We start from the raw sequence: 23,899 nt of genomic DNA on the forward strand, positions 1-23,899 counted from the left end.
TGCTTGGTTCCTCCCCCTGGGTTCAGCATTTCACAATGGGATGATGTAACTTTATCAGTCATGCAGTGAGACTCAGTGGCCCATTAACAGAAGATATCACCTGGAGTTATTGGAGATGAGTCATGAAGGGGGTAAGGAACACTGCCTTACCTGGTTTTAACAGCTTATGAAGATGGTGATAGAACTTACTTTTGGGTACATCTTACATTGTAACCTAAGACAGGGGGTTATGGGGGTTATGTGCTGTTTTCTCTTGCTTAAAATACTCCCAAGTGGACAGCTCTTGAAATGGCATTGTGGTCTGGGAATTAGGTTATGGAAGACAATCCTACCAGGCGAGTCACCTGCACCAGAGAGCAGTACAAAGGAAACTTGTTCTTCCCATGCCAGTGCAAAGGCACAAAGGCATGATCCCAACAGTGACACTCTGCTTGTGTTGCTCACCTGGAAATATTGCTAAGGGCACCGAGCCCAGCCTACTGAACCAATAAGGGATCAAGTTAACCTCTATTATAATTTTGATATGTTGGCCAAGGCTCCAGGGAAAAAGCTATCTGGAAAGTTGGACACTGAGCCTGCTGCAGTGTGTTTTCCTACCATACTGTAGGATACCATAACAAAGGGAAGCTTGTCCACATTTCTTCGTTAAGGCAGCCCCCATCATATTGCACACCTGACAGCTACTTACACCTCTCACTCTGCAACACAACTGGCATCAGAGACTTCACTGCCCTCCTGGGAAAATCTACTGCAGGGCTTCTCTAGTCACAGGGCTTGCTGACTGTCCTTCTTTTCTTCCCTGAAGTCTCATGACTGGCTTTTCCTTGAAGGCAGAAGAAGCCTGAGAACTAGAGGGTACCTTAGAGCCTCTCTGTCCACCATCCCTGGCACACACCAGCTTTTGCCTAAGCCAGCCATGTCTGCTTGCCAGGAGGAATTCTGGCAAATCCACCAGTTTACTTAACAGCTGTGTGCTGTGTCCCTTTCCTGGATTCTGCAATCTGTTCAAATTTTGCTGTGAAATTACTCCCTAAACATTGGTCTACATTCAAAAAAGAGTGTGCTTTTGTTCCTCCTTTTGTTGCAGGAACTAGGGCTGCTTATGTATAATCTTTGGTAGGAGGTCCAGAGGCAAGGAGATGTTTCACTCATGTCCTCTCAGCATGGCAGAGATGCTGGCACAGAAAGTGCAATGGACATAAAGTGATGCCTTCAGCTACCTCAACACCTTCACAGCCCACTTTGTGTTTTGCATCAGTCCTCAAGCTGCACTTGAGTAGAAGAAAGCCCTTAGCAAGAGTATAAGTAGGATCTGTGTAGGACGCAGACCTGAGGTTTTCCTTTGTAGAGGGATCTTTCACCCTGATTGATCACAAGGCAGAGTACCCATGGGACAAAGGATATGAACAAGAATCCAGTGGACAGCAGAACTCAGGGAACAAACACTGCTGAGCAAACATTGAAGTAAGCCCACTGAGGAGTTATACAGGTCAAGACCATCAAGCTGGGGTAACTGACCTGCCCACTCACTTTCTCGCCCACAATTAGTGTTGAATGCAGAGCTGTATTTTGAGTTGGTCAGTCTGCGTTGCTCACAGCACCTGCTATGCAAAATGAGCCAGTACCAGCTCAAAGCCTGAGAAAGAAGTAGCAGGTGTCTAATGAAATTCAGTGTTCCTCAGAGCACAGGGAAGCACAAGAGTTTGGAGAAGCCTTGGAAAAGCCATCAGAATTGTTAGGAGGATAGAGGCTGATGGGGCTGTGTTAGAAAAAAAACCCAACCAAAGGAGAACAAAAAAGAAAGAATGGTTTATTTCAAATGCTGGTGTACATCAATATTGGACCTAACAGAAACACCTAGAACAATACACACGCAAGGAGCTTTCCAATCCTAAGCTGTACACTATCCAGAGCAAGATACAGAAAACAGTGAATGTGCACATATATATTTTCCGATGTGCAGAGTGTTCAAATTAAACTAGAGTGAAGTACAATCCTTATGAAGCCAACCCCTCTTTAATGAGCTGCTCTGATCTGAGCAGGGCATTTTGTGGAACACGTGGTTATTTAGCATCATACATTGATTAATTAATTCTTTCCCAGTTTTTGCCATGCAAGATTCCCTGCTCCCTTAATCTTCTGATCACATCTAAAGGTAGAAGCTAAACAACTCCAGTAAGGACAAACTGCCTGCTGGGCGAGATGGCTGTAATATGAGGATTAACTGCGTCCTGTCCTTCCTGCTTTCATCACAAATACTGACTGTTCCGAATGTGTTTAGGAGCCTCTGGTAGGAGCACTGGTGTCAACAGATAGGAATCAAAACAGCCACTGATAAATAAGAAAAAAAAGCCAAAGACCCCACTCAGCAGCCTTTTTTTTTGGGAAAATTCCCTCATTCAACCAATTCCAAACACCTGCACAGTCCACAGAGATATGCTTTGAAGCCAGGAATAATACAAATGGAAGCAGACCATAACTTTAACAAATCAGATCTCAAAACAAGCTTAGCAGATGTGCAGGAATAGAAAATTTCTATTACCAATGCTGCACCTTGGCAGCTAACAAGAAGGATCAGGGGACACACCACCACTACAAACTCATGACTGTTCTTACCCAACGCAGGAACCGGGACAGTTTGGTATAGACACCATATTTGCCTTTCCTTGCACATCCTTCGCCCCAGCTAACAATTCCAGTAACAAAGTAAGTATCCTTATATCTGGTCACATGGGGGCCACCACTGTCTCCTTGGCAAGCATCCTTTTGCTCTGTGTCATAACCAGCACAGAACATGTTCTCAGTTATGGCTAAGTTAGTGGATTGCTTGCAAGTGTTCCTATTAACATAGGGGACTTCGAGCACCTTCAGTTTTTTTGATTTTCGTCCGCCTTCAAATTCACGCCCAAAGCCACTGACCCTCCCAGATTTTTGGTTCATCAGAACTTCATTAGCAAAATCTGCTTTGGGGAGACATGCTGCGATGACATATTCTGAAAACTTGATAGGTTCCTTCAGCTTTAACAAGGCGATGTCATTATCATAAGTCTCAAGAATAAATTTGGAATGAACAAGTATTTTGTCCACAGTATGCATTGATTCAGATGGCTCTTTCTTGTCTCGGTCCACTTCACCTGTAAAAGACCATTAAAAGGGACATTAATGTGGAGAACGTACAAGAATTTTAGAAGAAGATTTCCTCCTTTAAAAAGGAAGAGGGTAGTGTAATCATTCTGAGTACTTTGCCCAAGACCTTAGACAAAGAAGGAAACTATGAATAGGCATGGCAATATTTCTTAGCAGCAATTGGATCAGCTTTGGCCCTGGGATTTGTCTATGGAGATTTTTGTACCAGTTAACATAAAGGCATAAGCTGATTCAGCTAAACTAATGCAACTTTGTGTGGAAGCTCTTGAGCCTGAGAATAGGCTCTCTCTCTCCCTCTCTCTTAGAGAAGAGAACATGGTCTGGACTACAACAGTGCAAAGATGAAGCTGTGTTGATCCTGTGTCCTGGCTCAAAAGGGAAGCAATGATAAATCTGAGTTTCTTCTTTTGTGCTCTATTCAATGAGTCATGGCTTTCCTGAAAGTTCCAGCAGGAGCAAATCTGGATGCTTCTGAAGTGCCAGGAATGATGAGCTTCCTGCAGAAGCACTGCTCTGCTGAACTTATTGATAGCCAACATTTCTAGAATATTTGACTGTAATCACTTGCACCTAGCTGCTAGAGAAGAAAGAGAGGCACCATTGTCACCTTCCACATCAGCTGCTCCTGTTGTTACAATGCAGGATTCTCACAATACCAAGAAATTATAAAAAGCAGCAAAAAAGCAACAAAGCCTAATGAATCATGAGTACATCTCACGGGAGATTTAAGGCACAGAAGGTTAGGCACAACAGATACTCCCACCTCAAGTAAAAGTAAAAGAAGTCATCACTCACCAACAACAACTTTGATTTCTTTGGATTGGTTCATGCAATGAGCTGCAGTTAGTATAAAATTTTCATTCAGAATAGTTCCACCACAAAATTCTTCTCCTTCCTCGTTTAACAGAACAGCCTGTGAAGCAAAGAAGGTAAGTACAAAAGGATAAAGTGCAGTTTAATGTTGAGGAGCTGTAAAGAGCTATCTGACTTCTCTGGACACTACAGAGATGCTTCTTACTGCACCATGTACATGGCCGTCCATGTCTCTCCTAGTATTGTATTCTCAGGTGTAGAGGCTACAGACAGATTCTTGATTGTCTTTATGTGACGTCAAGATTTGGCTTCCACTTTACCTCACTCCCAGTGCTGAGTAATGTCCCTCAGGCACTGACTGACAGAGAGGGCAGGGTGCAGACTCCACATCACCCCATCCCTTGGACTTACCCCCAAAGAATCTCCCAAATACAGGAATTCATTTTGGCTGGCCCAAACTCAAGGGTAAAACTGAGACATGAGCGTGTATTTGTGAAGCAAACACTGGATTTATCAAATGTGCCCTCAGGTGTGCTGCCTGAGTATATGGTCTCAGACAGAACCAAAATGTAACCTGCAAGAATGGCCTGGGAGAGCAGCATGACCCAAAAGTCCTCTCTGGGGATAGGGTAGGCAGCTCCATCAAAAATGGCACAAAGCTTTTTGTTTTGACACCGTGAAGCTGCAGTGGGCAGAACAGGGTCACACAGTCCAGCTACATTTCGCTGCCACTGGCACGCGACACGGGTCATGTTCAGAAGGCAACTGTAGAAACTGACAGTGGTCAAAGAGGAGATTCTAGGCTTCATCCAGCAAGAGCAGAGTCTGAGTCTATGTGAAATCAAGTCACAAAACTTTCTCGCATTGGCCTGAGAAATTTTAAGGTGGAATCAAAAACAGTCCCTGGAAGGTTAATGACCGTTAGCAGGTGCTGTATTCTCCTAACTTGTTGTTTACTTGTAAGAAACAGTCTATATGTGTTGTTCCAAATGACCAATAATATTCATTCTATCAAAACACTGTATAAAAGGATGTTTCTCGCAATAAATGTTCTCTATAATGCCCTCCGAGGAAACCGGAGATTTTACGTATCGTTATTTGAACCGTCCCAAATCATAATGACAGGCAACCAGCTGGAAAGAGCCAGTGTTCACCTTTCCTCAGAGACACGCTCTGCCCACGTGCCAGGCAAAACCACCTCCATTTACCTGCCATGGGCATTGGCCAGGAGGACACTCATCCCCACCAACTATCCTGGTGTCAACATATGGAGCCTTGCTGCTTGTTCTGTTGTCAGGTGGAGGGGTTGGGCTTTCTGTGGTAATTGCAAAGTTCTCCTCTGTGCTTGTTTCATTTGCAGGAGGGTTTTCTTGATCACTCGTTCTGCTGCTATAGTCAGCCGGTGAAAGAACAGACCTTTTTTTCCTTGCCACAAAAATTTTTCCACAAGGGTATTTTACTGTAAAGAGAAGGACGTTAAAATTGAAGATGGAGAGAAATACCAGCATATGAGAAAACTTCTTGGAAATGCCAAGGAAACAGAGTGAAGTAAGAGTGCTCACAAGAGCAATTTGTTATTTTTTAAAGGATATAACAAGCAACATCATCTGACCAGTCTTTGACATCTCTGACCAGTCTTTTTATTAGAGGGCAAAAATGCATATGGGAAGTAGCACTTACACACGGTGGAAGTAGCACTAATTATAATATAATATAATATAATATAATATAATATAATATAATATAATATAATATAATACAAATAATAATATAGTATAATTATATGATATAATAATATACAATATAATTATAATTATATATTAAATAAATTATATTAATTATATTATATTAAATATAATTATTAAATATAATTATATAATGTTTAAAGTCTCTATAAAAAGAAAGGTTTTGAAAATAAAAGTTTTGCAGGCTGCTATGTTATGTGGCTTGTAAGTATTTAAGAAAATTAGTTATTGTTATTAATGCAATTATTTTTCTCTTGACGAAAGCGGAAGTTACTGTGGTAATTTGCCGAGAGGCACCTTGTAAAGGGTCGAAAACACATAGATTTTGATCCAGTCCATCACAGCACCTCACAAATGGAAAGCTTTGGAAAAACAAATCTTTTGGCCTCACTCTTGAGTCTAAGTCATGTAGGATACTGGTGGTTCAAAAGACATTCAACTGTAAACCAAGACATCCCTTAACTGTGAAACAAGTCTCACCACCACTGCTAGTGGTTTAGCTCATGGCTTCGTACCTGTTGCGACACAGTGTTTGCCATCCTCTGCTAGAACATACCCATCTGCACAGGAGCACAACACATCCTTCCGTCCATCTCTTCGGACGCTGCAGAACTGCTCACAGTCCCCGTTGTTTATTCTGCAGAACTTTGGTATCACTATAAAAGACACGGTGGGAGAAAAACTATACATAGACACTGACTTCACAGAAGATCGGCAAGTTCCCCAAAAAAACCCACACTCTTTAAACACAATCTCTATCTCCACCTGCCAAGCACCTGAAGCACCCTTTAGGAATAACCAATGTGAGTGCTGAACATCAGCTTGTGCCTTACAAAGCAGCTGCATCCAGCCCACAAAACGTACCTGCCGAGTCCAAGTGGACTCAGTGGCCATGGCATGGTGAGCTCAGAAATGCAGAGACAAATTGTCAGGGGAAGAATGAACAAAACACTAACAGAGAACATCATTGTGGAAATCCTCACACGATTCCTCCCTCCTGTCCTGAATCACTCCCCTCGGTCCTGTGGCTGAACCTCAGTTCCACACTCCCACTCTGACTTCTGGGCTAATGATACAACCTCCCGTGGCAAGGTCACGGCGGCAGCTCTATGCCACAGAAGTGAGCCCCAGGAAGGATTTCCATGCAGAACATGCTTCCTTGCAAGGCTCCCTGGGAAGTTCACCTCCACAGCTCCCCAAAGCAGAAACTTACCAAATTCACAGTTCTTGCCTTGATAACCATCCAAGCACGTGCAAGTGTAGGAACCAATTCCATCTTTACAGTGGCCCCCATAGTGACAAGGATTTGAACTGCATTGGTTCCCATCTACAAAAACAAACCACAACCCAGATTATTGGAAGTGTGCAAGCATTTTCAATGAACGCAGAAGGGCTCATAGTTTTCTTAAGCCATCTTTCATCCTTCCTTTTAAAATATACGTCCTGTGAGTTGCCACATTCCAGACGGAACAAACAGTATAAATGCAATCATTCCAAATCTGCAATGATTCATCTACCTACCCTCAGTTTTGCAATCTCTTTTTGGTGGCCCCTGTATGTGAGAGTGTGTATGCAAGCCTTTTTTTGTGGGAAGATATAGCAATACATAGTGGTCACAGTCTATATAACTTACAGTGAATCCTGTAAAACCAGACAGGGCATTTCTACATTGCAACTACTGGCTAAAATACATCAACTTTTATTTCCTTAAAGGTCATCTCAGGCCTTCTGCAGGTCTTCTGTCTGCAGAGCTGTTCATTTAAAGACACAGATACCGACATATTAAACAGAAGTTAATAAAACCCCCAAACTTTACAAAACCCTGCTAAATTCATATAAGCAGGCCAAACTGCAATGATTCATCTACATATCCTCAGTTTTACAATGTCTTTTTGGTGGCCATGGTATTATGATGTGTATACAAGCCTTTTTTTTTTTTTAATGGAAAGATGAAGAGATTAGCTCAGTTGGTTAGAGTATGGTGCTAATATGGACAGGGTTGCAGATTTGATCCCTGTATGGGCCCGTCATTTAAGAATTATCAATGACTCAATGATCTTTGTGGGTTCTCCCAACTCAGAATATTCTTTGATACTGTCGTTGTGGTCAGAATATATATACAGTGAAGCCTGTAAGAGCTGACAGGACATTTCTACATTACAGTTTCTGTCTAAACATACCAAACTTCTGGGCCCTTGCATTTCCCTATAGTTTTTTCTCTGTTTCATACAAAATCCTGGATATCCAGCAAAGTGACACTTGATAATTTGCTGCTTTAGATAACATGATCTTATCCCCCTATTTTGCCACTTGTTCTGTCCGTCTTTGTAGCAGCTGAAACAGCCCATAGCAGAAACAACATGCAAGAAGCTACTCATTCTAAGGACCCTCCCTGTGTGGTACTTATGGACTGCAACCTCATCTGCGGCAGCTTTGCCTGCCACAGGGAACAGTTGCTGTGATTTGTGTACTGCACCCACACATCAAGATCCTTTTTCTACCTGGATGTGGCCAAAATCAAGAACTCTCCAAATGCTCCAACCATGGAGATTCTGGAAACTGATAACCATGCTTAACAGAGGGAAGGCAAGACCAACATTAAAAAAAAAAAAAGAAGACACACTGAATGTCTACATTATAACTTCTAGTTTCTGCCTCCTCTGCAGTGCCATAGCACTCTATTCTGTAGTGGCCTTAGCTAAGCAGCATCCTATTGTTAGAAAACATACTTTAGTCCTACCCTCCACTGTAGTTGTAGCTGTGGCAATGAGTTTTATATCAATATTGCATTAATTGCAGAATCCCCTACTAAAAAAGGAAGCAAGAACAAATTGTTCTAGTAACTTGGTTGAACGTAGCTGTGGTTTTCAATACTTCTGAACACCCACAAAGTGATTGTGGACTGTGGTTTAAAATGTATGAAAACTAACATTTCTGCTAAGAGCATTGGCACTGATATTCTACTGCTTGTATTCTCATGAGAAAATGGTTTGAAATATTCCAATCCTGTTTACTGTAACACTGACACAGGCTTTGCTTGAAGTTTTAGCTTGTAGGTTGCAGAGTTCAGGCTCTGCTTAGAGGATTGTGAAAGTCTTTGTCTTCATTTTTCTGCAGATTCCAAAAGAAAAAGCTGAGCTCTCTTTGGTCAACATTCTTGAGGTACTCCTCCTAGTGTGCAAACTGGACATATATTTTCTGGAGAACATGTTAACAAACACTAATACATTAAAAATCTGTCCCTGCACAGTGCTTACAAACACTAGAACCCTAATAAATAAAACTCACATCTCTGGATAAAAAATCCCAGAAAACTGTTAGGTAGTATCTGCTGATCTATTGGCATATTCTCCTTGAATGCTAAACAGTTCTGTAAAAAGCACAACCGAAAAAATGCTCTTTAAGACAGGAATCAACAACACTTTGGCATGGAAGGTGACAGGAAACTGGCAAATGGCTATGCAATGCAATCTAACTTCATGTTGGTTATGGTGATTGAGAGACACCCTCATCTGTGACTCTTTGCATCTTGAATTCTTCCATCTGGGGCTGCCCCTCTGAAGGAAAACTATCTGGCAGTCCCATACAGTTTCTGATCCTCACTGTCCTTTGCGTGCAAAGGACCACTGTTCCTCTTTTGAGAGGACAAAGGTCAGCCCAGCAACTGGAGACAGCTGAACCTTGCCTTCAAATGAAGCAATTGGGTTCAAGCAACAGCAGGCAGTAAATCAGACTCCTTTTTCAGAGGAAACACAACATGAGGGTGTTCCAGAGTGAAAAGAGAGGAAGCAAGGGAACAGGAAGGGCTTATTTAAGAGGTGCATCCTTTCAAACTTTGCAATAAGGAAGATTAATCTTCTAAACAAACACCGAGTGTTTTCTTACCTACATAAATGTTCCAGAATTCCTCCTACAGGTAAATGTGGGAAATGGAGAAAAAAAAGGAAATAGATAAGCGTTACTGAATTCTTCAGAAAAATACTAGACTTTTCACACACAGGATACCTGGAGCTAACAACTGATAAAAGAAATATTTACATTAGAGATACATACAGTGCTTTGCAGCCCACCATTACTTTTTAATAACTTAAAACCATATGATCCATCCTGTGTCCAGCTCTACAGAATCAATCTCATGCATTTTTCAGAAGTATCTGAAACTCCTCAGAGTTTTTCCAGTGTGACTCATTCAGCATTAGCCACTTGTTTTCCTGCATAACTATCTTTCCACCAGTTTTGTCTGAATTTACTCATATTCCTGTAATGCCAAATTCTCAGTCTCGATGCCCACCCCATACTCCCATCAACCAGGACCTCACAAATCCTGACTTTTAAAAATATTTTGTCTGATTTGTGTTCTCCTTTCTGTCTGGACTCCAGGATGGTGTCTGTCCAAGACAGTTCTTTCCAGTGACATCTGGTCACCCGGCAGAACAGGCTGTGCCGGTTCTGCTATAGGTAAGTCAGCATTTATGATCCAAAGTACGCTGGTGATGCACCCATGACTCCCCACCCAGGACACCTCAGGGCCACTCCAAGAACATTCTGGCCACCAAGTAATGCTAAAGGGAAGTGAGTCTGGCCTTAGCTCCAGTTACAGGGTAGTTCTAAACAGCTACACAGCTACAGGCTTTGCTTGCAGTATCACCTTTTCTACTTACTCCAGTCCACACAGTCGCCCTGTAACTTTAACTCTCCCTTCAGCTTGGGTACAAACCACATTTCTGTCTAAAGTTAAGCAAACCATTGGGGTAGGGCAGGTGACACAAGAGTCACACAAACTTCATTCCAATCAACATTAAGGCATTTAAGAACTGTTCACAGTATACATTCTCTCAATTCAGACAAAGATAGCTACAAAATTACAAGAAAAGCTGCTTGAGATAAGTTCAGTAAAATTCCCTCATGAGGTTCCATGTCAGCATTTGAGTTCTCAGACTTCCCGTGGACTGCCTTGATCGCAGCCACGGCACTTAGGTATATAATCCAGATAGGGTGAACGTATTTTCAACACTGATAGCAGCAAAGCCATTGGAGGTTAAATAACTTTTAACGGCAATTAAAAAGATCAGAACAGGTAAAAGAATGGAGGATTTAACATGGGCTGGCCATGCAAGAGCTAAATTAAGACTGCTACGGGATGATTACTGCCTTAGCAATTCCACCCACAGTCAATCACTATTTGTTCTTTGTGTTAAATGATTGGAAACAACTTGGGAGTTTTGATGCCCAGCTCAAAGGACTTGAATAGTAATTTTTAAACATGAAATATAGAAATATATTTTTAAACATGAAATAGACCTATGTTTCATTTTAGTTCAACCTTACAGTTTTCTCCTGGTCTTCAAAAGCTTCTCTTGCTTCTTCTTTTGAGCAGCGTTCCTCATTGCATTCTCTTTCAATATTCCCTTTCTTCAGCTCCTCTAAGAAAGAGTTAGCACGTTTTGCTCTTTCCAAGAACTTGTAGGCATTTTCTTTCTTGATGAATACTAGATAGCAGAGAAAAAATGTACAGGTGGGTAATATTCGGTGGTGGAAAAGAGTCATGACAAATGAGTAAAGTAGAAACAAAGCCAAAACAGACCACACTACCTGTACACAACATTACCTGTGAGATTAGTCCTCATACAGGCTGATACATCCCAGGATCTCTCAGAGCAGTCTCTCTGAGAATCAGTAGCCTCAGAACAAAATGTAGGACATGTAGGACCCCAAACTTTTCCCCTATTCTTTTTATTCTTGAAAAGGTTGCCAGTGAGGGCTTATATTTCTCCTGCTCCTGCTCAAGACTCAATCTTGAATAGAATGACTTTCCCTGAATGCTGGGGAGATTACATTCCTTGATTTGTTTTTAAAGCTGACCACTGGGCAACACCACTGACTGCTTCAGGTTGCAGAAAATAAATGCCACTCAAGATGCAGCAATGTATCTTCTGCAGCTAGAAAAAGTCCATGTATGAGTTCTAATGCTCTTCACCACTCCAAATCTCACTGCACTGCCCTGCGATCTTCCTGCCCTCTTAACAGCACCTCTCAATTGCCTGTAGAATTATTCCTGCCTTCCTGATTTATGTGCATGTAGAGCTAAAGGCAGCTGCCTTGTAAGATTTTACACAGAGCAGGAGTAAATGAACATCAGCTTTAGCAGGAAAGTAGAGCCTGAAGTCAGTTTGCTGAGTTGTTTTATTTCAGAAAAGCTTGGTGTCACAGAAGCCTGAAACTTGCTGCCTTCAAGATTCAGGTAGCTGTTGATTTAAACTGGAGGATCAGAGACATGAAACCATTAAACTCATCGCAGGCACTTGCCTCTGTGAACAACAGCATTACTCTCCAGTGACTTGTGCACAGGTCACCAGGCAGGAAAAAAAACAAACAGCAGTGGAGTAAGTTGCTAATCTCTGTAAAGAGTATACATTCTAGGAAAGTGTGAAGAGTTTGGAAGTTGGCATTTAATCAAGTTCTATCACCTGGAATTTACACTGAGGAAATACTTTACAATCACAGGCTGGAGTGTGGAAGATTGTGCTACAGATATGACTTCAAGGACTATACCTTATGCTCACTGGGTGGCCTGCACATTCCTTTTGGAGCATTCTTCATGCAGCTTAATTCAATCATAAATAAACTTGCTAATAGTAATTATATATCCTAATATCTTCCAAGTGAGCACAGAGGAGACTTATTCTGCTTTCACTGAAATTGGTGGATCATCCACAGGGAGACAAGATCTGTATTAAGCAATCCCACATGTCATTTGAAACCCCACTTACTTTGAAAAGGCTTCTCTCAAGGAAGGCTTACAGAAAGTACTTTTAACTTGCAGCTCAGCAACTGTTAGTTCATTCACCCACTATCTTATTTGTCCTTAAATCCCTTTCTTCAGTGACAGGAAAGTGACAGGACACAGCCGGTGGGGTTATCACCTCTATATTCCTTTCCTTTCACGCCACTCACATAAGCGGATGTTTTTGTAAACTTGAACTAGCCTCTTTCTGAGGCTGCTCACTCTTTTTTCCAAGCTCTCTCTCATACTTCCTTCTTTAGAGACAGCAAGGAGCAACAGGCATTGGTCAACCAAAGCATGATATTCCACAGACATGTTTTAAACCCCAAGCAGTCAGACTCACGGAAAAAAAAGAGTTAACAGCTTTTGAAAAGTTCTTTGCTGATGCTGCCTTGGACTTAGGCGCTGACTGGCGGCACTGAGGGCAGCGGGACCCGCTCCCCGCTGTGTCCCAGCTCCTCCACGGCCAAGCGCATCTAACCAAGACTTGGCCAGGTTTCCCCTCACACAGGAGAGCACCTCAGGCTGCGAGGACGGCTGTCCCCCTGGGGCGAACGGCGGGCAATCCCACTTTCCTACACCGTCCCCGAGATGCCCCCAGCAGCTTCCTGCCCCCGAAGCTCAGCTCCCCGCTTTGTGGCGCTGTGCGGCGTGGGCACAGGTGCTGACAAGCCCTCAGCCGTGTGGAAACGGAACCCGCCGGGGAAGACGAGCCGTGGTGGCCGCTCCCCTTCCCCGCCGCCGCGGCTCCTGGCACTCTCCCGGTGCGCGCCGCCGGCCCGCAGCATCGATCCGCCTCTCCCCGCAGACTGTGGGGAAGGGAGATTCCCCCCTCCCGAAAACCTGGAAAAGGTGCCGCCTTACCGCCTCCCTGAGCGCGGAGCTCGGCGCAGAGGAGCAGGAGCAGCAGGAGCAGCAGGAGTAGCAGGCGCCCGGCCATGGCAGCGCCCGCCGGGGCCGCTCCCAGGGTCGCGCCGGCGGCGCGGCACGGCACGGCACGGCACGGCACGGGCGGGACAGACGGACGGACGGGACGGACGGGACGGACGGGAGCCGAAGTCTTCACCCCCTCGGGCGGGGTGAGACTGAAGGCGCGTTGCTTCACCCTGCCCAGAAATAGCGGAAGCGCCGCGACAGGGTGACAGCCGCGGGATTTCTCAGTCGGGGAGTGAGGCTGCTCTTCTTTTTGTAGTTTATTTTTTAAAGCCCAAGGCAGAGGGGCGGTTGTTTTGTTTTTAACTGCACCTTTTACTTTGGAGGAAGGGAAGTGAATCGTCCCCTCAATAAACTGGCGTGGCCCCGGCCCGGCGCTGGGCAGAGCCGGGCTCCCAGCCCCCAGCAGCCGCCGTCCTTGGCTGCTCCCAGCCGTGTGTCCCATCCACATCCAACACTGGAACTTGTTGGCTCCGCGCTTTGGGCCGGTGACCTCGGCCGGGCGCTTGCCAGAAACTGACCTCCATGTCTCCTTTCTTGTGGGAAGTTCACGGAGCGCTGCGGAGGCTACATCTTCGGTGCTTCCAGAGCCAGCCGTCAGGTCTCCTTCATCTTCTTGGCTTTCCTAAGCAGGCTGTTATATTAAAAAATATAATCCAAACCCAGATTTGTTTTGAAAAAGTAATTTTTGTGCTGCAGTTATTAGTACTGATTTCTTTCAGCGTTTTACCCTTGTTTCTACAAGGTGATTTGTTCATAAATCCAGTATTGTTCAGTGTTGTTCAGTGTTTTCACTGGAATGTTACAGAGGAGAAATCGTCTTGTGGATCATGGAAAACACAAACTATTCTACCTTGAGGGATCGTCAGGGATGATTTTACAGTGCCAAGCACCTCATCTAAATGAAGATGAGGCTTTATTTGCTGGTCACTACTTACAGTCACCTTTCTCTTGAGACTGGACTCTCTTTACGAATAAGGAGAACCTCTAGTGCATGTATGTATTATATACTGTAACACCTCTTGTTTTTCATGTTTCTGAAATTTGCTGCCTTTCCTAGTTCAGTTCACTACCTAAATGAACAGTAAAACTTCATTCTCTGTTGGTAAAACAGGTTATAGGATGTTCAGTATTACATGGTATATGTACCATACCATGAGGATGTTTTCCCCTAATAAAAGAGTATGATGAATTGTGTCCTACTTGCTGATAAGCTTTTGTGATTGAGTTGATATTCTGCATTATTTGGACAATCTAGAGTGTAAATTCTGCATGAGATAGTTAAACTGTTTTCTAATCTCCGACTTCAGTTTGATCTTCCTCACCTTTTCAGGGTTTTCATGCTAAGGTTAGAAAGTACATTTTTGAACTGTGTATGTTTTCAGAGCGCTTCAGGTTATATCATTTATGCCTTACGACTTTAGTGAATAGTTTTTGGTCAGTGTTTTTCAGAGGGGTAGACAATTATCCTGTTCTGGTTTTAGATCTCAGGATAGTGAATACAACTGAGATTATACTGGACAACTGATAAACATTCCCTTTCATTTGTGCTCTTTGTATCGACAAGCATAATACCAAGGCAAAGATAAGATTAAATCAGTGGTATTCTTTACCACTCAGAGGGTTAAATATTGCACTTAGTGGCCTTACAGCAATAATGCTTGGTGCAAGAAGATTTAAATCAAATTTTCATAGCAGATCTGTAAATATGGAATCAGCCTTTTCCCAGATTTCTTGTCCTGGAGGGTGTCTGCAGTTCCTCCCCTTCAAATCTGCCTGTTGCCACTGCAACTGCGAGAGAAAGCTGCTTTAATGTAAGCTAAAAGAAACACCTTTTCTATTTTTGTTTCTGCTATTTCATCGTTCTGTTACAGGATCCATAGCATAGGAAGTTATGAAAGCCAGAAGCATAAATGTGTTCAAAGGAGATTGCACACAGTTATGGACAACACATGCATTCATGACTGTTCGATGTAATGCAACTTCTGACTCAGGAAGTCTGTACTTCACTGATTACTAGAAGCTGAGAGAGTAGCTGGAAGAAGGCCTATGGTCTGCATGATGTGTTGCTGACAGTCTTTCTCTCAGCATCTAGCTCTGACCTTCAGCAGAAATGGTTGCAGAACAGGAGGGACATTGTGTCTGATTTGTCAGGGTCGTTCGCTGCCTGCTTGGCAAGATACACACATTTACAAACAACCAAAGAGGGAAGTTATTTTATGTTTTCAAGTAGACCTTAGGCTCACTTCAAATTTTTAATAGTGTTGTGGGTATGGCATAGATAATGAAGGAATCCTTCAATGGCAAAATAGTACAGAAGGACTGGGGGCAATAAAACGACCTGGAAATGCTGTGGTTCAGCATCATTCATCCATGTGCTTCCTCAACCAGTCGATGTATTTGGATACCCTTGTGTAAACCCCGTAGCTGCCTTCAACAGCACAGCCCTTTCCCCAGCTGACAATCCCAGTCAGAAACCAAGTGTTCTTGTACTGTGTAGCATGAGGACCACCACTGTCTCCCTTGCAGGAGTCCTTAGCCCCAGACAGGTCTCCTGCACAGAACATATTCTCTGTAATATTTAAATCGGTCTCCTTTTCACATTCTTGTGTTTTTACACGTGGCAAATCAACTCTCATCAGAACAGAAGAGGTGGCACCTCCATCTATTAGGCGTCCCCATCCGCTTACTGTGGAGAACTTGATGGTGGACAGTTCATACACAGCAAACCTTTTCTCAGGCAAACATATTGGCACCACGTAGTCAGTGAGGTTCACTGGGGTTTCCAGGTTCAGGAGGGCAATATCATTATTGACATTCCCATTTCTGTATTCTTCATGAACAATCATCCTGGCAACTCCCCTTTCTTGCTCAGTTTTCTCATCAACATTTATTTTGTGTTCACCTGGAAAAGTTATTAATCACAGGTCATGTCAGGTAGCTCCTTGATTCCTTGGAAGTTTGAGGATATAGGGTGTTTCTAGTCTGATGCCTCTAAGGACAATTACCTTGTACTGTCAAAGCCTTCTACTCTGATTTTATGAGGATGAGAAGCTGCCACCACCTTGACAAGATGAGGACGGGAAGATACATACCCAGTCTCACCCGAAGCTGTTTAGGGTGAGTATGCTCCAAACAGTGAGCTGCAGTGACCACCCACCCTGGGGAAAGCAGGGTGCCACCACACTTTTCTCTCTGATCCTGAATTATAAGGGCCTGCAAACATAAAGCAAATTTATGTCTTACGTCAAATGTGCTTGACAAAAATCTGAGGAGAGACGGATTTCATTTTGCTTTTTTCTGTCCCTTTATGCAACTGTGTTTGACAATACCACACTGACTGCATGGAGAGCTTAACAGGGGAAGTATTCCTGGACATTTTCTTCATCTTGTAGTATGGACCCTGCATATTATGGCCAGAGTATATCCCTGGAAGCAGCAACTAAAATTCTTGCTGGCAGTAAGGTTAAGGACTAAGGGGTCAGGAAATGGAGACAGCTGTGCTACCACTCTACTCCAGGTACTCCAGAACAAAGCTACAGTGACTAAGTGAAATGGGTGGATCTGCTGGCTATGGATGAAAAAGGAATTTGGTTATCAAGACATGGCACTTTTTAAAATTTTTAACATCATAGATATAAAGCAATGCATTTATTGCAGTGATTTCATGAGGAAATTTTAAAAATAAAAGCAGTGAAAGATTTCTGAAAACTCACTTGCCATGGACATTCACCAGGAGGGCAGGTTAAACCACCTACTATTCTCCCACGTACAGTTGAATTTTTTTTTGCCAGCACTGGAATTTTTCCACATGGGTATTCCACTAGAAAAAAAGAAAACAAAAAACCAAAATCCAAAACAACAAAAGGCAGCAAGTGTAATTTTATTTTACTGAATTCACAGCAAAATGTGTAATCTCTTCAGTGAAGCTATGTCAGCTGAAAAACTGATTTCTAGTCTAGGAGCATGGATTCTCAAAAATAATGTAAAGCTCAGCAGGTGAGTAGTCTTTTTTTTGTTTGGAAACAGCCAGAAATTCTCTTACAGTTAGAGTTCAGGCCCTTACAGCATCCTTGACATGGAGTCATCTACCATATGTCTTTGCAAACAATAAACCTGCTTAAGAGACACATCAACACATTGAAGTAGGCTACAGACTGGAGTGCAGAAGTGACCCTGGCAAGCTCTGTAGTCTGCACATTTTCCTTGTCGCTGCTGACTAAGTCAGTTGTACCAAGTGCAAACATCCATGGCAGGGTGAGACAGAGGCTTAATGGTGGGGTGTACATCTTGCCATCCCTTGTTTGGACAGAGCCAAAGATGTCCCAAGAGCAGACACTGCCTTCTGGTGTGCCTCTCCCCAGACAATCTTATTTGCTCGTGTCCAGAGCATGCTGGATTCTTCCAGACTGCACATCTCTGTTCTGCCTGAGCCAGCGTATGAAGACTGGCAATAAAGAGAACCAAATCCTGGCTGAACTTGCAGTTAAGTTGTAGTGCAGAGGAAGTCTTGGTGTTTTCAGGACAGCCTTCATCCAACACAGTTTTCCTGTAAAGGAGAAGGCCTACCCCTGGGGGTGCCTGTGTGCCATGTGTCTGTGTTGTAACACCCTCCCTTCTGTCTAGCAGTCACTTCACTCTCTGATGACACTGTGAGGAGGAGTGTTTTTTTCTACCTCTTTGGGAGCCAGGGTCCTATAGTCTCTGCTGAGCTGCATGCAGCATCTCCATGGAGCTGTAAGTACTTCAGCTGACATGAAGACAGCATCAAGGTTTTACAGGTACCCACAAGGTATGGAGAAACAGGACTAGCTTTTTGGTGGCAGCTGGTGAAAGATTGAACAGACACAACACATAACACCCATAGTCTCTAATGCTGTGTGTAGGGCAACAAAAATTTGGGCCACTGTGGGAGACGACAGAAGGACAGTGAGGGGACTGTCAGCCTGGCAGTTACACAGGTTTTTCTACTTGTAACGCATGGTTAGTTCTATGGCTGTTTTGGTCCCCAAGAAGCAAGCAGCAACAAATACATCTTCCTTGCAGGGAAAGATGCACTGAAAAGCCTGTGAGGAATTCTGAATTCTTTGTTCTCAGCTTTAAACAAAAGCAGCTTTCCCATCACATGGTATTTCAGAATCTTTTAATAAGGGATAAACACATTTGTAGACATTTTTTTCTAATGAAATTGCTGCTGTTGAGAGCTAGGTTGTCATTACCAGCTCTCTGCATGAGTGCTCCATTGAGGTGTGTGTAGGGGGGCACCACCTCTCAGAATTGCTTTACATACTCCCTGTGGCTCTGTCCATTATGTTGTTATGTTCATATCCCCAGGGGTCTCTTTTCCCTTTTAATAAAGTAATTCAAGTAGGCATCTGTAAAAGAGTCAGGTGCCAGCTTATGTATTGGCAAAAAAAATTAACTTGCACTACCCTAGTCTCAGTTGAAATTTACCTTACAAGATGAAAGAAATATCTTACCATCATGTCTATAGGCATACCAAAAGTGTATTACTCCTAGCAATGGAAGGAAGGAAGGAAGGAAGGAAGGAAGGAAGGAAGGAAGGAAGGAAGGAAGGAAGGAAGGAAGGAAGGAAGGAAGGAAGGAAGGAAGGAAGGAAGGAAGGAAGGAAGGAAGGAAGGAAGGAAGGAAGGGAGGGAGGGAGGGAGGGAGGGAGGGAGGGAGGGAGGGAGGGAGGGAGGGAGGGAGGGAGGATTAACTGTTTTTCTTTGGTTTTAATAGGCCTCTTCCTCTCTTGACTCCTGTGCTGAAATAAATATAGTAATAAAATCTAGTCACAACTTCAGATTGGAGAGAAAACAGTAAAACAAATCTGCCCCCAAAGTATTTTCCTACTGTGGGTGTAAGCTAATACAAAAAAATGACTTGTGAAGCCCAAAGCCCCTCCACTCGCCAGATATTCCTCAGCCTGATCCCAAATCCCTGGCCACCTGCTGCCCTGCTTTATTTAGATCACCTGGTGAGGAGTGAGGAGCTTGTCTCCCCTGCTCAGTTCCTTTCTACTCGACTAGTAGTGAGTGTGCTCCCAAAGGAAGAGAAGGATTCAACTCCCTCCTAGCTTTGAGCAGGTGGGATGGTCAAACTTGAATTTCCCATGTTCCAGAGGACTGGAACTCTGGGGCAAGGAAGAAATCCAAAAGGATCTCTGCTTGGTGATCCTGCTGACAGCTGCTTTTCTGGCATGGCTAACTTGCACCAGAAGCAACATGTACAGTTTGGGACTCTGCCCATGGAGAAGAGGTGAGGAGCTGGTATCTGAGGGTTATGCATGGTCCTGACATGTCCACATTGAAAACTTTTCTTCCAGAGCTGGCTTAGACTTAGCATCAGGTTGGTACTGTCTTACCTTGAGGGATGCAGGACACACCATCACTCGCTAAAGTGTAATCATCATCACAGAAGCACAGTCGTATTTTGGACTGCTTGTCAGTACAGTACTGTTCACAGCCACCATTGTCAAAAATGCACTTCAGTTTGTCAGCCACAGCTGAAGTCAGAGAAAAAGCATTTAGGATTCAAGACTTGGATTTTTGTGCTTAACATTGATAATTTGAAATTGGAATGTTGTCAGGAAAGCAAGGCAGGCAAAAAGATTTTTTAGATTTGTGCAGAGCAACTTCATCAAAAGCACCTTCCATCAAAAGCTAAGTAGGCCTCGATCTCCAGGGATTAGGGAAAAATAGACTTTGCTTAAGAAATATATACCTAAAATCAATCAGCATTTATACAGTACCTGAGCTGTCTCAAGAATGGAAATATTGTAATTGTGTTGTAACCATCATAAAACATGACTGAAAAATTGTAATTCTTTGATATTTTGCCATTTAGCAGGAGGATGGTCTGAGATGACTGTTGAGACTGCCTGCCTAGACTTGATGAGTGCCTATCCCTTGTCCAGATTCTGCATGTTCTGAGGATGTAATACTCAATATGCAATGTCTTCTGAAATCAGTGGAAGGGTTTGTATTAACTTCATAAACCACTGGACCCTTCCCTTTGGGCTTTGTACTGTGCATATGCAGTGTAGTTCTCATTTACATACAGCATGGAGCTTCTAAGTCAAAATAACTTCAGCACTTGAGTAGGAAATAATTCCTCCTTTTCTCTCAGATGGTAGGCAAATTAAATTTTTCTTTTTTATCACAAAGTCATTCTAGGGCAATAAGTATCTTGCTGCCTTGAGGTGCCTGACTGCTGTCTGGTTAGATCCATCAAACAACACCAAAAGTAGTATGAACAGTAGCTGTCACAGCTAGAATGATGCAGAATCACGGAATCATAGAATATTTCCAGTTGGAAGGGACCAATAAGGATCACCAAATCCTGAGTTATAGTGACTGCTACTGTTCATCTCAATGCCTTGCCTTTGGATTAATAATGACATTTTAATTTTGTTAAGTTATGCCACAGCTGACCTTTTTCACAGCTTTTGCCCTCATATTCGATGGGACAGCGGCAGACGTAATCCTGAAACTGGTCATCACAAATCCCACCATTCTGACAGGGGCTGGAGTCACACTGGTTAGGGTCTGTAAAACATTCAGGGTCAGTTCAGCTCACGAAAAGAGCTGCAGCAGTGGGCGTGTTCCATAACTGTTAGAACATCCTGAATGATCGTACCAGAATAGGTGAGCCAAAACTCTTCCTGGAAAAAAAAAGGCGTGAGATTCAATGAAAGAGGAATCAACTCAAGTCTTACAGCTCATGTTGCACAGGATGGGTTACAGACAGTCACAGTGATGCCAGTTCTGTCTTTATAGTTTGTGACAGTTAATATCCATAAAATATTCTATTTTCTAGATTGTACATTATTTTAATATACTAATAGAGAAGGGCCTTGTTTAACACGCATAAATGGGTCATACATAAATAAGTTCTGTATTGCTGAGGTGGGATTGACTGAAAAAATGTTGCACAATACAATAATTTAAAATATTGTCAGGGCAGGCATTACTGGGGGATGTCTTAGAGATCATCCATTTTCCCACCATCCCCTAGATGGTTACTGCTTTAGACTGCCCATGCAGTGTGCACTCTTGCATCTCATTGCTACTGTGTACCCCTGTATATAGAAAAGAAAAATGCAGGACACCAAGTGGTTTTTTTAACTCTGGGGGTTTAAAATGTCAAAGCACACCGTTGAGTAGCGAGAGTCCTTAAGACAATGAGTGCTCACCCAGCCCCGTGTTACTTACTGTTCTCTCAATATCACCGTAAATCTCTCTTGCTTCCTCATAGGAACACCTTTCTTCTATGCATTCTCGCTCTAGTGACCCCAGTTTTATCTCTTCAAAGAAGCTGTTGGCTCGTCTTTGTCTTTGCAAAACGTTGCTTGCCTCTTCCTGCTTTAGAAAGACTGAAAAACAGCATCACATGTTATTTCACACCCCTCCATTTGTTGGACCTGAAGAAGGGATTTATCTCACCACTAGTAGACCACAATTTATGAACCACTGCTTAAATATATTATCTTTAATTTTCTTCTGTGGAGAAGGTTATGTTAATGTACACAGGAAGGCTGGACAATGCTGACTGCCTTTCCTAGTGGAACCTGTGAATGGCTCCTAGCTCCTGCCATCACCACAGACTACAGCCATGAAGGGGTCTTCTTGTGTGTCTCTACCCTGCTTTGAAAAGATACTGGGTACATAGATTTGATAGCAGGCATCAGCAAAGCTCATTTCCTAGAACTGGCTCAACTTGCCACTGGCAGAAGTGTGCACTGGAAACACTAATGTCATTGTCACCATGCTGACCTGGTCCTCAGGCTCTGAATATAAGCACATCATACAACTGTGCTCTCCTAGTATAATTCAGGATAAGGAACAAGAAGTCCGAGTGCTGGTGTGTAATTTTGCTTCATGTACTACACAGAAAAAGTCTTGAAATAGTTCATTTTTCTCTTTTTTTCCCCCTCCTTTATGTCAGTAGGGGAGCTTCTAGAGCTTCATGACAGGTCACATTTCACCGCTTTAACTATTCAGCTTCTTCTTGTGGGTAGATTTGGGGATTGAGGCTGATGCATATCACCTGCCTTTCCTCAGGACATTCTCTCCAAAAGAGTGGGAGTTATCTTCTACCTGCTGAAAAGGCCCTGAGGGATGCTGAAAGACAGACTCGTGTGTCACTAGTGTGCAGTCATATATACTGAGAGGGTTTATTCCAGTCTGAAGTGTTGTGAGGTTTCTCCATAAACATTTGTTCCTAGTTTAGGATATTTGCTGAATTACATGCAGAATAGTGGTAATTTTCGCCTGTATTTCAAAGTTACTTAGAAGAATAAAGGATTGTGCACTGAATTTATCCCTGGGTGCTTCACAAGCATTTGGTCATTATAGGAATGTCAGGTGGGTCTTTCTGCCTTGATTTCAGGCAGGTTGTATGCATTTGATATGACTTTCCTTAAAGGCTTTTAATTAACCTTATACTGCAGGTAAATGGCACATGTATCAATGCATGGGCATGGACTCTGGCCAGAGGACATGGGGGGGGGGGGGGGGAGCACATGGCTTGGGATGTCCATCCACTCATTTTGGCACTATCCACTTATTTGTATCGGATCACTTCTGACTTTGCTACCTATTTTTCCACTTCTCCTCAAACAAAACCTAGTCAATGGCTAATGGGGAATCTGAGAGCACTGGATCTGCTTTATTAATATGAGAGCTGGTTTTTGGGCATATACAGAGCAACTGAAGAGCTACCTCTTCTCTGCCTTCTACTGAAAGGGTGGATCCTCCCCACTTTACTCATCAACTGAATGACAGGCTATTGGTTCTTTGCTTTGAAAAATGTCCCAGTTCTGCTTGAAATAACAATAAATCCCAATTCCTTTCTTCATGTAGACAGCTGGTAGTTTGCCTGCTGTCTGTGCACCAAGATAACAAATTAAGTTAGTACTCTAGAGGTGCTTTTCCTTAGCTGGCAGAACAAGTGCAGAGAGCCATTGCTGGGAGTAAATTAGAGCTTTAGAATAATGCAAAGGCACAACAGGAGAAAGGACAAACATGCAACAGTGCTCAAAACTTGCAGTGGAAATCATCTCAGTAACAGGAAAGAGGAAAGAGTTCTATTGCCAGTAAACATAATTACAGCTGTATCCTACCACATACCTGCGTCCAGAGAAAGAGGGATCAGTAGCAGACAGCAGAGAAACAGAGCCACATACTGCCTGGAAATCATGATGAACCCTGTGAGCCAGTGTTCTCGTAGTGTATTGACATTTCAGCAAGGACTGTTTGGCCAAAGGGCTCAGCTTCAAATGCTTGGAGCCAGAGGAGGGGCCAGCAAGCCATGGAAACAGCAAAAGATCCATGACAGCCTGGCGAGCTGAGCAGAAGGGCACATGCAAATCCTGCAGTGTGCCCTTTTCACAGAAGCAGGGAGTTTGGTTTTGAAGCGTGGTCTCCTGACCCATGCAAAAGCTATGCTGGTTACACAGGCTGCTGCCCTGGGC

The 23,899-nt window shown here is 43.2% G+C and overlaps 2 protein-coding genes across 2 annotated transcripts; both read right to left on the minus strand.

Annotated features, from left to right (window-relative positions):
• Nucleotides 1-1,787: 1,787 nt before the first annotated feature.
• F10 (coagulation factor X) lies at nt 1,788-13,615 on the minus strand. The gene is made up of 8 exons (XM_066176738.1): nt 13,354-13,615; nt 11,034-11,194; nt 9,591-9,615; nt 6,919-7,032; nt 6,221-6,361; nt 5,169-5,419; nt 3,943-4,060; nt 1,788-3,134 (listed from the first exon to the last, which is right to left on the minus strand). The coding sequence occupies exons 1-8, from the start codon at nt 13,427-13,429 to the stop codon at nt 2,593-2,595; spliced, it is 1,428 nt and encodes a 475-aa protein (XP_066032835.1). The 5' UTR covers nt 13,430-13,615; the 3' UTR covers nt 1,788-2,592.
• A 2,049-nt stretch (nt 13,616-15,664) lies between these two features.
• F7 (coagulation factor VII) lies at nt 15,665-23,649 on the minus strand. The gene is made up of 8 exons (XM_066176739.1): nt 23,556-23,649; nt 21,639-21,799; nt 21,064-21,088; nt 20,859-20,972; nt 19,790-19,930; nt 17,139-17,245; nt 16,518-16,638; nt 15,665-16,327 (listed from the first exon to the last, which is right to left on the minus strand). Exons 1-8 carry the CDS (start codon nt 23,623-23,625, stop codon nt 15,786-15,788), a joined length of 1,281 nt encoding a protein of 426 aa, XP_066032836.1. The 5' UTR covers nt 23,626-23,649; the 3' UTR covers nt 15,665-15,785.
• Nucleotides 23,650-23,899: the final 250 nt, after the last annotated feature.

This window comes from Chamaea fasciata, unplaced genomic scaffold, assembly GCF_029207755.1.
Source record: "Chamaea fasciata isolate MVZ Bird 193981 ecotype frontalis unplaced genomic scaffold, bChaFas1.0.hap1 SCAF_2, whole genome shotgun sequence".
In the NCBI taxonomy this organism is placed as follows: Eukaryota; Metazoa; Chordata; class Aves; order Passeriformes; family Sylviidae; genus Chamaea; species Chamaea fasciata.